At 48.4% G+C, this 14916-nt stretch overlaps 1 protein-coding gene across 1 annotated transcript; it reads right to left on the bottom strand.

The window, feature by feature from the left end:
• Positions 1-825: 825 nt before the first annotated feature.
• LOC139221352 (uncharacterized) lies at positions 826-9255 on the bottom strand. The gene is made up of 20 exons (XM_070853290.1): positions 9174-9255; positions 8970-9058; positions 8797-8831; positions 8546-8688; positions 8420-8472; positions 8300-8345; positions 8124-8216; positions 7683-7749; positions 7457-7599; positions 7226-7349; positions 6724-6773; positions 6551-6620; positions 6335-6414; positions 4582-4624; positions 3936-4028; positions 3674-3858; positions 1528-1622; positions 1350-1449; positions 1165-1223; positions 826-978 (listed from the first exon to the last, which is right to left on the bottom strand). The coding sequence occupies exons 8-20, from the start codon at positions 7720-7722 to the stop codon at positions 939-941; spliced, it is 1122 nt and encodes a 373-aa protein (XP_070709391.1). The 5' UTR covers positions 7723-7749; positions 8124-8216; positions 8300-8345; positions 8420-8472; positions 8546-8688; positions 8797-8831; positions 8970-9058; positions 9174-9255; the 3' UTR covers positions 826-938.
• Between the last annotated feature and the right edge of the window lie 5661 nt (positions 9256-14916).

Here is a 14916-nt window from a genome sequence, read left to right as displayed (position 1 = left end):
TCAGCAGGTCCAGATCAAACAGTCTGTCTGTCCGTCCATTAAAGTCCAAGGAGGAAAGCAAAGAACAGCTCCTCAGCCAATCAGCTCCTCCGCCGGCCCTCCAGGCTCCAGGTCTGCGTCCAGGTTCAGGTCCACCTGCAGCCTCGGGTTCCTGCTTGTTCTCTGACGTTTGGATTAACAGTGAGCTGTTTTCTCTCTCTCTCTCTCTACCTGTCTGCCTCTACTCCCCCCCCCCAACTCTCTCTCTCTCTCTCTCTGTACCTGCCCCCCCACACCTGTCTAACCCCCCAGGTCTGCGGTAGCGTCTCATTAGTCGTCTCTGTGGGTTTTCTTTGGGGGATTTTACCGTTTTTCCTCTTGTGTCATTTTGCTGCCTGACAACCAGCAGCCTCATCCGCAAACACAAACTCCTCCGCTGGATGCTCCTGGTCCCAGAACCAGCAGATTAGAACCAGGTCTGGACCCCATTAGACCAGAACCAGGTCCTCTTCCCGCGTTCACTGTCCACTGGTTCTGATCCTGATGTGTTCACATATGAAATAAATGGTTCTCATGTTTGTGGGACTGAAGTAAACAGTAAATGGTCTATTTGTTACCGTTCCAGTCCTTTCGACCACTCAAAGCACTTTTACATCATTCACTCGTTCATTCAGGAGGAAACTGTTTGTTCACGCTGAAGCTGCTTCAGGAGCCCAAAGACACTTCAACATGCCGACAGGGGAGAGAGAGAGACGGGTGAGAGATGGACAGGCGTTACTGTGGTGACCAGCTGAGCCAATCAAATGGGATTCTGCTTGTTTGCTTCTTTATTTTTGTTTACTGGCTTCAGAAGAACAAACTTTAACTCAGATGGACACAAAAACAGAAGGTGAGCCAACTAAAAGTACAGAGTTCACACAGACACGGGATCCGGTCCTAATTGGAGCTCCTCTGCTCCGTCATTGGCTGGACGGACGCTCCAACCCCGACGACTTCAATCTGAGGACACAAGAAACAGGTTCAGGAGGTCTCAATCCACTCAAACCAGGTCCAAACCAGGTTCTGAAGGTTTAAACTGAAACATATCTGATAGTCTGAACAGGGTTCAACCAGTTCTGGATTGTGAACAGGCTTAATGTGGATTCTGGTCCAAACCAGATCCAGTCTGAATAGGTCTGAGCTCACCTGTCCAGGTGCTGATCACAGAAGGAGCCCAGACGCTGTATCTCAGACTGAAAGAAACTCTGGAGGACAAAGACAGAAACAGTCAGACCAGGACCAGGGTAGTACTAGTACTGCAGCACCAGCAGTGTTAATGCACCACCAGCAGTGTTAATGCAGTACCAGCAGTATTAATGCAGTACCAGTACCAGGATGTGAGTGCTGATGGAGTTCAGGTCAGCTGAGGTGTCCTTCAGTCGGTCCAACTGATCAGTGATGCCGATCAGAAACGTCTGCAGCGACAATAACCTACACACACATGATTTTATATTATGAATGTGCAGTTGGGGGGTGGGGGGGTACCTGTGCTGGTGGACGGGGGGGTACCTGTGCTGGTGGACAGCTGTCAGCAGTGTGGACACCTGTTGTTGGAACTCCTTTAAGGACAAAAGAACTTGAGTCTCAGCGTCCTGCCAGCAGCCCTGAAACCATCATCACTGTCACTGTCACTCATTCATCACTGTCACTGTCACTCCTTCATCACTGTCCCTGTCACTCATTCATCACTGTCACTCCTTCATCACTGTCACCGTCACTCATTCATCACTGTCACCGTCACTCATTCATCACTGTCACTCCTTCATCACTGTCACTGTCACTCATTCATCACTGTCACTCATTCATCACTGTCACTTCTTCATCACTGTCACTGTCACTTCTTCATCACTGTCGCTCATTCATCACTGTCACTCCATCACTGTCACTCATTCATCACTGTCACTTCTTCATCACTGTCACTCATTCATCACTGTCACTGTCACTCATTCATCACTGTCACTCATTCATTCATCACTGTCACTCATTCATCACTGTCACTGTCACTTCTTCATCACTGTCACTCATTCATCACTGTCACTGTCACTCATTCATCACTGTCACTGTCACTTCTTCATCACTGTCACTCATTCATCACTGTCACTGTCACTCATTCATCACTGTCACTCATTCATTCATCACTGTCACTCATTCATCACTGTCACTGTCACTTCTTCATCACTGTCGCTCATTCATCACTGTCACTGTCACTCATTCATCACTGTCGCTCATTCGTCACTGTCACTCCTTCATCACTGTCACTCCTTCATCACTGTCACTGTCACTCATTCATCACTGTCGCTCATTCGTCACTGTCACTCATTCATCACTGTCACTGTCACTCCTTCATCACTGTCACTGTCACTCCTTCATCACTGTCACTCCTTTGAAAGCCTTGTTCTTAGCTTCTCTCTTCCAACCTGGAAAACACTAAAGCCAGTCTTAGTTGTCACAGTTTACCCTCCTGGTCCGGACCACGTAGACCATGTAGACAACGTAAAACCTGAGATATGATGGTTTTAATGATAGTACAGTAGTATAGTTCATATAGTGCGAACGCCTGCCCATCCCACTTTCACGCACGGATAAATATTTTTGTACTATCAAATTACTACCATATGTCCGGTTTTACACGGTCTATCAACGTCAAACAAAAACTGGGAGAGAGTTTCAAATCTGCACTTTCAAGTGAAGTTAACAGCAGCGCTCCAGGTGATCTTGGTTTTTTGTTTCGGCACTTTGAAAACGTCACGTGATCTGATCACGCTGGCGTGTTAGCGGACCTCCAAGGGTTGAGGACATAAAGTCCTGGATGAGCAGCAACTTTCTGCTGCTAAACTCAGACTAAACTGAAGTTATTCTGCTTGGCCCCAGACACCTCAGAGACACCTTTTCTACCAATATAACTGCTCTGGATGGCATCACTGTGGCCTCCAGCTCCACTGGGAGGAATCTGGAGTCTTATTGATCAGGATTTGTCCTTTAACTCCCACATTAAACAGATTTCTAGAACTGCCTTTTTCCATCTACTAATGCTGCTAAAACCAGGTCCATCCTGTCTGGAGATGATGCAGAAACACTGGTCCACACATTAGTCACTTCCAGGTTGGATTATTTCTGTTCCTTATTATCAGGCTGCCCCACTAAGTCCTTAAAGACTCTCCAGCTGGTCCAGAACGCTGCTGCTCCTGTTCTGACCAGAACTAAGAGAAGAGACCATCTTTCTCCTGTACTGGCTTCTCTTCATTGGCTTCCAGTAAAATCTAGAATAGAGTTTAAAATCCTTCTCCTCACCTCCAAAGCTCTTAATGTTCAGGCTCCATCATCTCTTAAAGAGCTCATAGTACCGTACTACCCCACTAGAGCACTGTGCTCCCAGACTGCAGGCCTGCTGGTGGTTCCTAAAGTCCTCTAAAGTAGTGATGGATGAATCCTTCCTGTTGAATTCCTGAATCTTTGGTCTCTGAATGAAAGAGTTTGTTCTGAGCTGCTCTTTCTGGAAACAGTCTGAGAGAACGCTGCTGTGACCTGGAGCTGGAGAGAGAAACACTGATTGATTGATCACTGTCCCTGTCACTCGTTCATCACTGTCATTCACTCGGTCATTCGTTCATCACTGTTACTGATGAGCAGACTAATAACTGATCGGGGTACTGACAGTCAAATGCTCTTCTAGTTGTGTTTTGAAGCCGTTGAAAGCAGCTGTGATGCCAGATGTGATGTCGGACTGTGGCTCCGCCCCTAATTCCATAACCGGCTCCATCCTCTTAGCAGGTGACCACGCCCCCGCAGCAAACAGCTCCTCATCCTCTGGCTGTGCCCCCGCCCCCTGAGGCGGCGACCCTGAGTCAGCAAGCACCAGACTTATGAAACATCACTGATAAACTAGACATCTACTCTGAAAGGAGAAGACAGCATACCTGTCAGAGGTGAGTCAGGCCCCTCCCCCTGTGACTGAGGTCCCGTCTTCCTCTTGCAGGCTGACAGACCCTCGGTTTGGTCTGACAGGTAGCCTTCACACGGACAAACACAAATAAGACCAGGAGCATGCTACAACCAGTCAGAGCAGACAGCTGATGCCTGAGGAAGCCCCGCCTCCTGTGACATCATCACACCGTCCCATGTGGAAGACGTGTTCTGAGATCAGAAATAGAACAAAGTGCTTCAAAGTGCAATCAGTGCTTCATGCTAACATTCAGAACGTAAATCCAATATGTCTTTAAGATCAAATGTGGTGGTGTCTGAGTTGTTAAAACTCAGTGAGGACACTGCAAGTCAGACTGGGATTAAAGGACAATTTAAATCCAAACTTGTCTCTTTCAGGTTTCTGTTTTTTCAGTAGGGTTAACATCTATAGCCTCAGATCTTTGACTTTTGTCTTTTTAAAATGTCCCTTTTTAGTTTACATGGTGTATTAGCATGTGGTTAGTAACGGAGGGCAGAAAAAAAACTTAATGTGACGTCTGTGAGAGTTTAATTCATCTGACGAGAACAATCAGAGATGAGAAACACATTTTAATGAACAGAGCCATCGGTGGAAAAGAGAAGGATAGAGAGAACATTAACCTGACAGTGGAGCGACTCTCTTCCTCTCACAGATGAACCCGTCCTGCAGAGAGAAGCTTCATGTTCACCAGGTAACTTTATACTGAAAATACTGCATAACAGTGAGGCATCAGCGTCCTCTGATTGGTCGGTATCAGTCTATAAAGAAGCGTCCTCTGATTGGTCGGTATCAGTCTGTATAAAGAAGCGTCCTCTGATTGGTCGGTATCAGTCTGTATAAAGAAGCGTCCTCTGATTGGTCGGTATCAGTCTATAAAGAAGCGTCCTCTGATTGGTCGGTATCAGTCTGTATAAAGAAGCGTCCTCTGATTGGTCGGTATCAGTCTGTATAAAGAAGCGTCCTCTGATTGGTCGGTATCAGTCTGTATAAAGAAGCGTCCTCTGATTGGTCGGTATCAGTCTATAAAGAAGCGTCCTCTGATTGGTCGGTATCAGTCTGTAAAGAAGCGTCCTCTGATTGGTCGGTATCAGTCTATAAAGAAGCGTCCTCTGATTGGTCGGTATCAGTCTATAAAGAAGCGTCCTCTGATTGGTCGGTATCAGTCTATAAAGAAGCGTCCTCTGATTGGTCTGTATCAGTCTATAAAGAAGCGTCCTCTGATTGGTCTGTATCAGTCTGTAAAGAAGCGTCCTCTGATTGGTCTGTATCAGTCTATAAAGAAGCGTCCTCTGATTGGTCGGTATCAGTCTGTAAAGAAGCGTCCTCTGATTGGTCGGTATCAGTCTGTATAAAGAAGCGTCCTCTGATTGGTCGGTATCAGTCTATAAAGAAGCGTCCTCTGATTGGTCGGTATCAGTCTGTAAAGAAGCGTCCTCTGATTGGTCGGTATCAGTCTATAAAGAAGCGTCCTCTGATTGGTCGGTATCAGTCTATAAAGAAGCGTCCTCTGATTGGTCGGTATCAGTCTATAAAGAAGCGTCCTCTGATTGGTCTGTATCAGTCTATAAAGAAGCGTCCTCTGATTGGTCGGTATCAGTCTGTAAAGAAGCGTCCTCTGATTGGTCTGTATCAGTCTGTAAAGAAGCGTCCTCTGATTGGTCGGTATCAGTCTATAAAGAAGCGTCCTCTGATTGGTCGGTATCAGTCTGTAAAGAAGCGTCCTCTGATTGGTCGGTATCAGTCTGTATAAAGAAGCGTCCTCTGATTGGTCGGTATCAGTCTATAAAGAAGCGTCCTCTGATTGGTCGGTATCAGTCTGTATAAAGAAGCGTCCTCTGATTGGTCGGTATCAGTCTGTAAAGAGTGTCGGTGTCCTCTGGGTCTGAACAGTGAAGCCGATGCTGAAGAGCCTTAAAGCTGCGTCCTCTCTAGTGTCCAGCAGGGGGCGACTCCACTGGCTCCAAACAGAAGTCTGATTGGATGGAAGTCAATGAGGAAATGAGGAGACTTCTCTCCTGATTTATCAGCTCAGTGAACAGTTTCTGCTCTCAGTCTCTAGTTTACAGTCTTCTTCAGCACAGCAGGATGTTCACTTAGTCAATGATGGTCCATTTAGAGGAAGATACACCAGGAAGGGGAGGGGTTTGGGGCGGGCCTACCTGCTCACTGACCAATCAGAGGCCTTCACAAATACAATGCCAAACTGAGGGCTTCAGTTCAGCGGTCCACCGAGTGATGGGGGATATCTTCACTCCCCATTTTAGTGTCTTTCGTCCCAACTGGAGACCTTTTGTCTTTTGGTTCTAGTTCCTGTCCCTGAATACAACAGCAACATCAGCTGGTTCCTACTGAAAAATAAGAGGTGGAATGTACCTTTTTTAAAGGAGAGCTGCTTCCTCCAAAGTCCTCCGTCTGTTCCTGTGACGTCTCAGGCTCCGCCCCCACAGGAACACCTGAAAGACAGACGGGTTCAGTCCAGCAGTTCTCATGCTGATCCTCCATCCTGGTTCTCATGCTATTCAGGGTCTCTGTCCCGGTCTGGACAGATGTGTGGACATAATGTGGGGAGTTTCAAACGGAGTCGAGGACCTGAATCATACGAGGGTGTCGAGTGTCTCACGTGGTCAAACAGAGACTCTGAACATCTTCTGTCTACAACCTGCAGACGGACAGATGCACAGAGACGATTATCAGACCCGTCTTCATTAAAATCCACTGATTCTCTAACTGTTGCTTCATGTTTTTGTTTGAGGTGAAGTTACCTTCGTTAGAGAAGAGTCTTCTTCACTGCTGGGAGACGACAAGGGCAAGACTACAGGACAGATAGACAGGCAGAGAGGGAGACAGACGGGGACATTAACATGCTACTTTCATTGTTTGACATATTTAATCAAAATAAAGTTGTAAACGTTGACTTTATCATCAGGTTCCAAAGAGCAAAAGGATCATCTTCACTGATAGCTGAATGAGTCTCCATGAGCTCAGCAGGGGGCGCCGTCCCACCTTCACTTCATCATCAACATCACCTTAAAGCTACAGTGCTCTCAGATTTTTACATTTTCACCTTGAAAGCTGCAGTTTTCCTGCTTTAAGGACAAGAAACAACGTTTGGTCTGATGTTTTCTCGGCGCAATTCATCTGTTTAAATGTGTACAAACAGGGTCTTTAATTGTGAAAGGTTTTATGAACACTGGTTCTTTTATTGTGAAAGGTTTTATGAATACGCTGCGTCTTTTATTGTGAAAGGGTTTATGATCGACTCACTCCTCAGCTGACTCCAGTTCAGCCGTCTCTTCCTGCTGTAGGAGCGAGGACTCAGTTGGCCTGCAGGGGGGGGCACTTGGACCAGACCACCTGAGACTGGGATGGGGAGAGGACTCTGTTCTCTCTGCAAATAAAACAGGAGACAGGTCTTAACAGACAGACAGACAGACAGGCAGGCAGAGAGACAGACAGGCAGGCAGAGAAAGAAACATGGTGCAGACAGACAGGTACCATGAAGACCCTCCCTGCAGCCTCCTCCAGCTCTCGCTGGTGTTCACAGCTGAAGCTCAGCTTCACCGTCTGACCTTGGCTGTTGTGGTGCATGATGGGATTGATGAGCCGGACACTGAGGACCATCTGTGCCCCAGTGCATCCTGGGTAAACACAAAGGTTTACTGATCAGTCCGTCCTCATTGTCAGAGAGGAGAAACTAGAAAAGACCGTTACCGACCATCACCTGTCACCGCCACGCTGTAGTGATCCACTTCCTGTTTCATCAGGTGGACCGAGCCCCAGAGGAAGCCCTGAGACAGAGACAATGAAACACAACAGGACGAGACGCAACGAGACACAACGAGACTCAATGAGACACAACAGGACATGATGAGACACAACAGGACACAACAGGACACGATGAGACACAACAGGACACAACAGGACACAATGAGACACAACAGGACACGATGAGACACAACAGGACACGATGAGACACAACAGGACACAACGGGACGCAACGGGACGCAACGGGACGCAACGGGACGCAACGGGACGCAACGGGACGCAACGGGACGCAACGGGACGCAACGGGACACAACGAGACACAACAATCAATCCTTAACAGCTGCAGAAGTACTACAGTAGAACTACAGCAGTAATACTACATGTTACTGTGCAGTACCTGAGGCTCGTCGATGAAGAAGCTGACACATCCTGAGCTGAGGTTAAAATCTACCCAGAACTCGTCCAGTTTGTCGTCTTTTGGGCGAAACAGCTGCAGAGGAGGGAGACAGGAAGTGATGGAGACGTGTGCGGTGAGCGCAGACTGAAGCATTAAAAGGTTTGAAAGGTTTTTACCTCTGTGGAGTCGAGGAAAGCTCGGAGACACGGGAGGGTATAGACCCTGACAGACAGAACGCAGGGAAAAATCACCACCAAGCCTCCAACAGTCACTGATACACCAACAACCTGTCTCACCTCCTCTGGTCACCATGGTAACGGTTCACAAAGTTCAGGAAACTGCGACAGTCCTGAGAGAGAGAGACAGACAGGTTAGAGAGACAGACGGGTACAGAGAGGCAGACAGGCAGGTCAGTCACTCACCACCTCGAAGTCTCCATCTCTGATGTCACAAAAGGCGCTGCCGATGTCACGGCTGGAGAACCAGTGATTGGCTCTCTTTTCTCGGTCCTTCCTGGGGGTCAGACGACACAAAGCCTCTGATAGGCTGACCTGCAGCTCGTAGTCTGACACACGAGCCAATGAAAACACAGTGTCAAACACGCCTGGGTCGTCTGTCGTCAGGCAGACTTTACTGATCTCATTAAAAAATAAACAAATAAATAAAAACTCACCTCCAACTGTCAGAACTGCTGCTGCCACCTGAGACCTGTCAGACAGACAAGGAGGCAGACAGGCAGGAAGATAGGGAGGGTAGAGAGAGGGCATTCAGTGTGTACCGAGTGTAGTACTGAGTGTAGTAGTGTAGTACTGAGTGTAGTACTGAGTGTAGTACTGAGTGTAGTACTGGATGTGGGTCTGGTTCTGGTCCTTCTGGATCCGTCTTCTCTCTTCTCGGCTCAGAGACTCCAGGATGCTGTTAAAGGTCCTGATGGCCTGAAACAAGAAAGACCATCAACACAGACCGGCACGGACCGGCACGAACCAGCAAAGACCGGTATGAACCAGCACGGATCAGAAGTCAATGGATGGGGGGCATTTCCATGGTTACCTCGAGTCTCAGAGGAAAGTGGACTTCCTGATCCAGAGAGAACCCAACCAACTGGAGGAGAACCACAGACAGCTGGCTGACTGAGAGACAGACAGGTGGAGACACAGACAAACAGGTGGGGTGACAGAAAGGTGGAGAGAAAGATAGACAGAGAGAAATAGACAGACAGACACGCGGAGAGACAGACAGGCGGAGAGACAGACAAGTGATGCCAACATGTGACAAAGTGAATTAATTCTGATTGAAGATAAAAGATGAAGAAACAAACCAGGAAGAGAGGCCTGACCCAACAGCTGACAGAGAGGGAGAGACAGGCAGACACAGAGAGAGAGAGACAGGTAGACACAGAGAGAGAGAGACAGGTAGACAGAGAGAGAGAGAGACAGGTAGACACAGAGGGAGAGACACAGGTAGACAGAGAGAGAGAGAGACAGGTAGACACAGAGGGAGAGAGACAGGTAGACACAGAGAGAGAGAGACAGGTAGACACAGAGGGAGAGAGACAGGTAGACACAGAGGGAGAGAGACAGGTAGACACAGAGAGAGAGACACAGGTAGACACAGAGAGAGAGAGACAGGTAGACACAGAGAGAGAGACAGGTAGACACAGAGAGAGAGACAGGTAAGTCACTGTTGGTCAGCTAACAGTAAACAGGCTAACAGATTAGCTACAGTGCTAGCTCAGCTAACTCTCCACCATGTGACCCTGGTGTGAAGATGGATGGGTGACATCATATCCTGCCTCTAAAGTTTCATTGGCCAAAAATAACATGGGCTGAGTCCTGATTGGCTGAAACAGTGTGAGCTCACCTATACAGGAGCATGCGGCTAAAACAACAGAACACTTTCCCAGCATGCTCCTCACCAGGAAGTAGTCATAGAACTCCTCAGTGAGGCTCAGCAGGGGGGCGGAGCTCCTGTGGGTGTCAGAGGTCAGCAGGTCATGGACGACTTCGAACCACGACAACAACTAAACAAACAACAAAGAAATAAAACCAGACTCAGCGTTAGCCAGCAGCTAACACGCTAACACACATGCAGTGACCTGTTTGTTCACCGTGATACTCAACTACGATTAGCCAATCAGATTGTTTGATTTGAGCTTTTCTAATTAGATTTGATATCATATGTCATTCATGTTAGTAGATTAGTTACTTTTGACGAATAGTGAAGACTATCAGAGTATAGATGAATGAATCTGATTACACATGACACATTTACAGTTACCACTCAGCCCGGGGCCGACGGACCCACTCAGCCCGGGGCCCGACGGACCCACTCAGCCCGGGGCCGACGGACCCACTCAGCCCGGGGCCGACGGACCCACTCAGCCCGGGGCCCGACGGACCCACTCAGCCCGGGGCCGACGGACCCACTCAGCCCGGGGCCCGACGGACCCACTCAGCCCGGGGCCGACGGACCCACTCAGCCCGACGGACCCACTCAGCCCGACGGACCCACTCAGCCCGGGGCCCGACGGACCCACTCAGCCCGACGGACCCACTCAGCCCGGGGCCGACGGACCCACTCAGCCCGGGGCCCGACGGACCCACTCAGCCCGGGGCTGACTGTAGTTACTGTGGTAGATTAGTAACAGATTACTGTGGTAACAGATCACTGTGGTAGATTACTTTGGCGGTGAGCCCGTGGTGCAGCAGCGTCTGCAGGGCGTCTCTGCTCTCCGACAGCATCTCTAAGGACTTGATCAGAACCAGGACCCTGCTGAGCCCACGTCCACACAGGTCCTGAAACCAGCAGCACAGCTCACTGAGTGACAGGAAACTGGCCCGCCGGCATCGTCATGGAGACAACCGCCACGCCCCCCTTACCTTGGTAACCAGCTGGTCCAGACGGGTGAGCGTGGCGCCAGTCAGTCCTTCATCATGGAGGACAGAAACCAGACCAGACGAGTCCCCACGGACCAGACAGTCCTCCATCTTCACCTCCAGCTGGAACACACACACACACACACACACACACACACACACACACCTTATCTGAACGTTCTTTCAGATTAGGAGCGATTTAAGACCGACTGACGTGAGAGGAGACAAGAGCTTCAGAGGATGACGAACAGGCGTTTCAACCAATGGGACAACAAGTCTGGTGTCGGACAGGAAGTCATCTCAAGACAGAAGGAGCTCTAAGGAGAACCAGGAGAACCAGGAGAACCGGGAGAACGTGACTCCTGTTCTACAGAGGACCACCAGAGATTCAGCTCATGTCCAACCTGAATAAACATCTGAAAAGTTTAATATAGTTCAGTCTTAAACTACTTAAAGAAATATTTCACTCAAACTGTTGATTTTCTTGTTTGCTCCACTTTAACTGATCCAAGCTCTGAAGGTTCTTTGTTTTCTTATTTGATCTTTTCACTTATTTTATTCGTTTTTCTCCTTTTTTTAATCTGTTTATCTTTATAGTGAAACAGCGGGTCTTTTATTGTGGAGAGTCACTTCCGGTAGGGTGACAGCAGGGGGCGCTGCAGGCCTCGGTGTGTCAGACCGGGAGGGTGGACAGAATAATAGAAACACCACAGAGTGACTGATCAGATCATCGATCACAGAAATCAATCTTGCTGTGACCGGATGTGACGACTGATCGATACTTGAATCGATTGTTGACAAAAGATTCATATTGAAGTTTGGTTCACAGTTTCATTATCGATCACCTTTAAACTCACAACGAACCGGAAGTTTATCAGCGGCTCACATCCACAGTCAATCAATCAATCAACGAAAAACAAACCGATCAATAAGTCGATTTACCATCGCGAGTTTCCTCCGTCTGTCAGGAGCGTGCAGGGCCGCGCGCACAGCTGCCGCTAATTAAGTAATCAGCGCGAGGCCGCGCAGGCGCAGAAAGAGAGAAACTAGTTCCGAGCAGCGGAGGGATATGAGCGTTAAGTAGTCCGTGAGGTGCTGAGGCTCAGATCTTAGTAATACCAATAATTTTAGCCCAATCTTGTTCTTCGATAAAAATGTCCAAATCTTTTTCCCACATTGCCTTTATGGCTGTGGTGCTACTAAGGCCAGAATTATTTATAAGCATGGAATAATAGTGGGAGGCCTCATGTCCTAACTCTGCAGTGCGTAAGATGTCTTTCAGAAGGTCCAGGCCCTGGGGGGAAGCCTGTGGAGAGCCAAAGATGCTAACCAGGAGGTGTCTTAATTGGAGGTATCTCCAAAATTGATCATTAGCCAAACCGAACTGCTCGACCAGGTTGCCGAAAGACTTAAGTATGTCTCCTTCATATAGATGACCCAGAGTATGGATCCCTTTGCTCACCCACTCTTTCCATATCACTGAGGATTTGCCAATTAGGAGTTTGGGATTGTCCCATAATCCGGAAGACTTACATAAATACGGGTCTATTTTAGTGATACCAGCCACTTTCCTCCAGATTTTCTGTAAATGAGAAATGATGGGATGGGATCGAGCATTTGGTGGCATTCTAGCAGACAAGAACAACAATGGGGGAAATGAGGTGCAGAGTGATTGTTCTATTGTGTACCATGGGGGGGCTCTTTCCGGGGGAAGTGCCCAGTGTGCCCGGTGTCTCAAGCTAAACGCGTAGTAATAAAATAGCAAATTTGGAAGGCCCAGACCTCCTTTTTCTATCGGTTTTTGTAGTTTTCCTAGACGCATTCTCTGCTTTTTGCCATTCCAGAGAAACTTTTTGCAAAGTAAATCGAATTGTTTAAAGTACTTTGTAGGGATATTCAAGGGAAGAGACTGAAGAATATAATTTATTTTGGGAGCACAGTTCATCTTTATAACATTAACTTTGCCCCACAGACAGAGATAGAGCGGTGACCACCTTTCCATATCTGAGTTGATTTTTTCTATGAGCGGATCCAAATTGCATTTCACTATATCACTAAGTTGTCTGGGAATAAGTATTCTCTTCGCTTTTTCATTCAGTCGTTCTTCCTCCGTCTTCCCATCTCAGCTGGAACCACAGAAACCAGTGAACAACCGGCAGAAACCAGTAAACAACCGTCAGAAACCAGTAAACAACCGTAAGAAACCAGTAAACAATCGTCAGAAACCAGTAAACAACCATCAGCAACCAGTAAACAACCGTCAGAAACCAGTAAACAACCGTCAGAAACCAATAAACAACCGTCAGAAACCAGTAAACAACCGTAAGAAACCAGTAAACAATCGTCAGAAACCAGTAAACAACCTATTCATCCCCTGTGTTCAGTCAGCCAGTGGTTCAGAGAATAAAGATTCAAAGATTCAAAGATTCAAAGTGTTTATTGTCATGTGTACAGTGTAGAAACGGGTTTCCCTGTACAATGAAAGTCTTACTTTGCCGTCCGCACCGAATGCCAAAGAGTGAAAAAGAAGAGGATAGAATAGAATATAAAACATATAAATATAAACTACTATTGCTAAATATAAATATATTATTAAATAGTCATTGGAGGTGGTAATAGTGACTCCTATCGGCTGTTAAGGAGCCTGATGGCGGAGGGAAAGAAGGAGTTCCTGAGTCTGGACGTCCTGCATTTCAGACTCCTGTACCTCCGGCCTGAGGGGAGGAGAGGGAACAGTTTGTGTTGGGGGTGGGTGGGGTCCTTGATGATGGAGGCAGCCCTCCGGTGGACTCTGTGTCTGTAGATGCTCTGCAGAGAGGGCAGGGGAGTCCTGGTGATCTTGGACGCAGTCTTCACCACTCTCTGCAGGAGTTTACGGTCCATGATGGTGGTGCTGCCGTACCACACGGTGATGCAGCCGGTTAAGATGGACTCAACAACGCAGCTGTAGAAGTTGGTGAGGATTTTTGACGACATGCCAAACCTCCTCAGCCTCCTCAGGAAATACAGCCGCTGCTGGGCCTTCTTCACCAGCTGTGTGGTGTTCAGTGTCCAGGTGAGGTCCTCGTTGATGTGGACCCCCAGGTATTGGAAGCTGCTCACCCTCTCCACTTCCTGACCTCGGACGAGCAGTGGCTGATGAGGGCTCCTCTCCTTCCTCGTGTCCACTATCATCTCCTTCGTCTTGTCCGTGTTGAGGGTGAGGTTGTTGTCCTCACACCATGTCACCAGAGTGTCCACCTCCCTCCTGTAGGATGCTTCGTCTCCACCGGTGATGCGTCCTATCACAGCGGTGTCGTCCGCAAACTTCAGGATGGTGTTGTCCTTGTGGGAGGCAACACAGTCGTGGGTGAACAGGGTGTAGAGGATGGGGCTGAGGACACACCCCTGAGGTGTGCTGATGTTGGTGATGATGCTGGCTGAAGTCCTGTTTCCTATCCTGACAGACTGAGGCCTGCCAGTCAGAAAGTCCAGGAGCCAGTCACAGAGGGGGGGGTGCAGTCCGAGTGAGAACAGCTTGTGGGTGAGCTTGTGGGGGATGACTGTGTTGAATACTGAGCTGTAGTCGATAAAGAGCATCCTGATGTAGGAGTCTTTATTCTCCAGGTGTGAGAGGGAGGTGTGCAGGACTGCAGCAATGGCGTCTGAAGTGGACCTGTTGGGCCGGTAGGCGTACTGTAGGGGGTCCAGTGTGTCCGGTATGCAGCTCCGAATGTGGGTCAGCACCACTCTCTCAAAGCACTTCATAATGATTGGAGTGAGTGCTACTGGCCTGTAGTCATTCAGGCAGGTGGGCGGGCTCCTTTTGGGGAGGGGGACGATGGTGGTGGTCTTGAAGCAGGAGGGGACAGTTCTCTGGCTGAGGGAGAGGTTGAACATGGAGGTGAAAACGTCGGTCAGCTCGTTGGTACATGCTC

The sequence above is a fragment of the Pempheris klunzingeri genome, chromosome 21 (assembly GCF_042242105.1).
Source record: "Pempheris klunzingeri isolate RE-2024b chromosome 21, fPemKlu1.hap1, whole genome shotgun sequence".
NCBI lineage: Eukaryota > Metazoa > Chordata > Actinopteri > Acropomatiformes > Pempheridae > Pempheris > Pempheris klunzingeri.
Note: the sequence above shows the minus strand (reverse complement) of the source record. Positions and strands in the feature narration are given on the sequence as shown.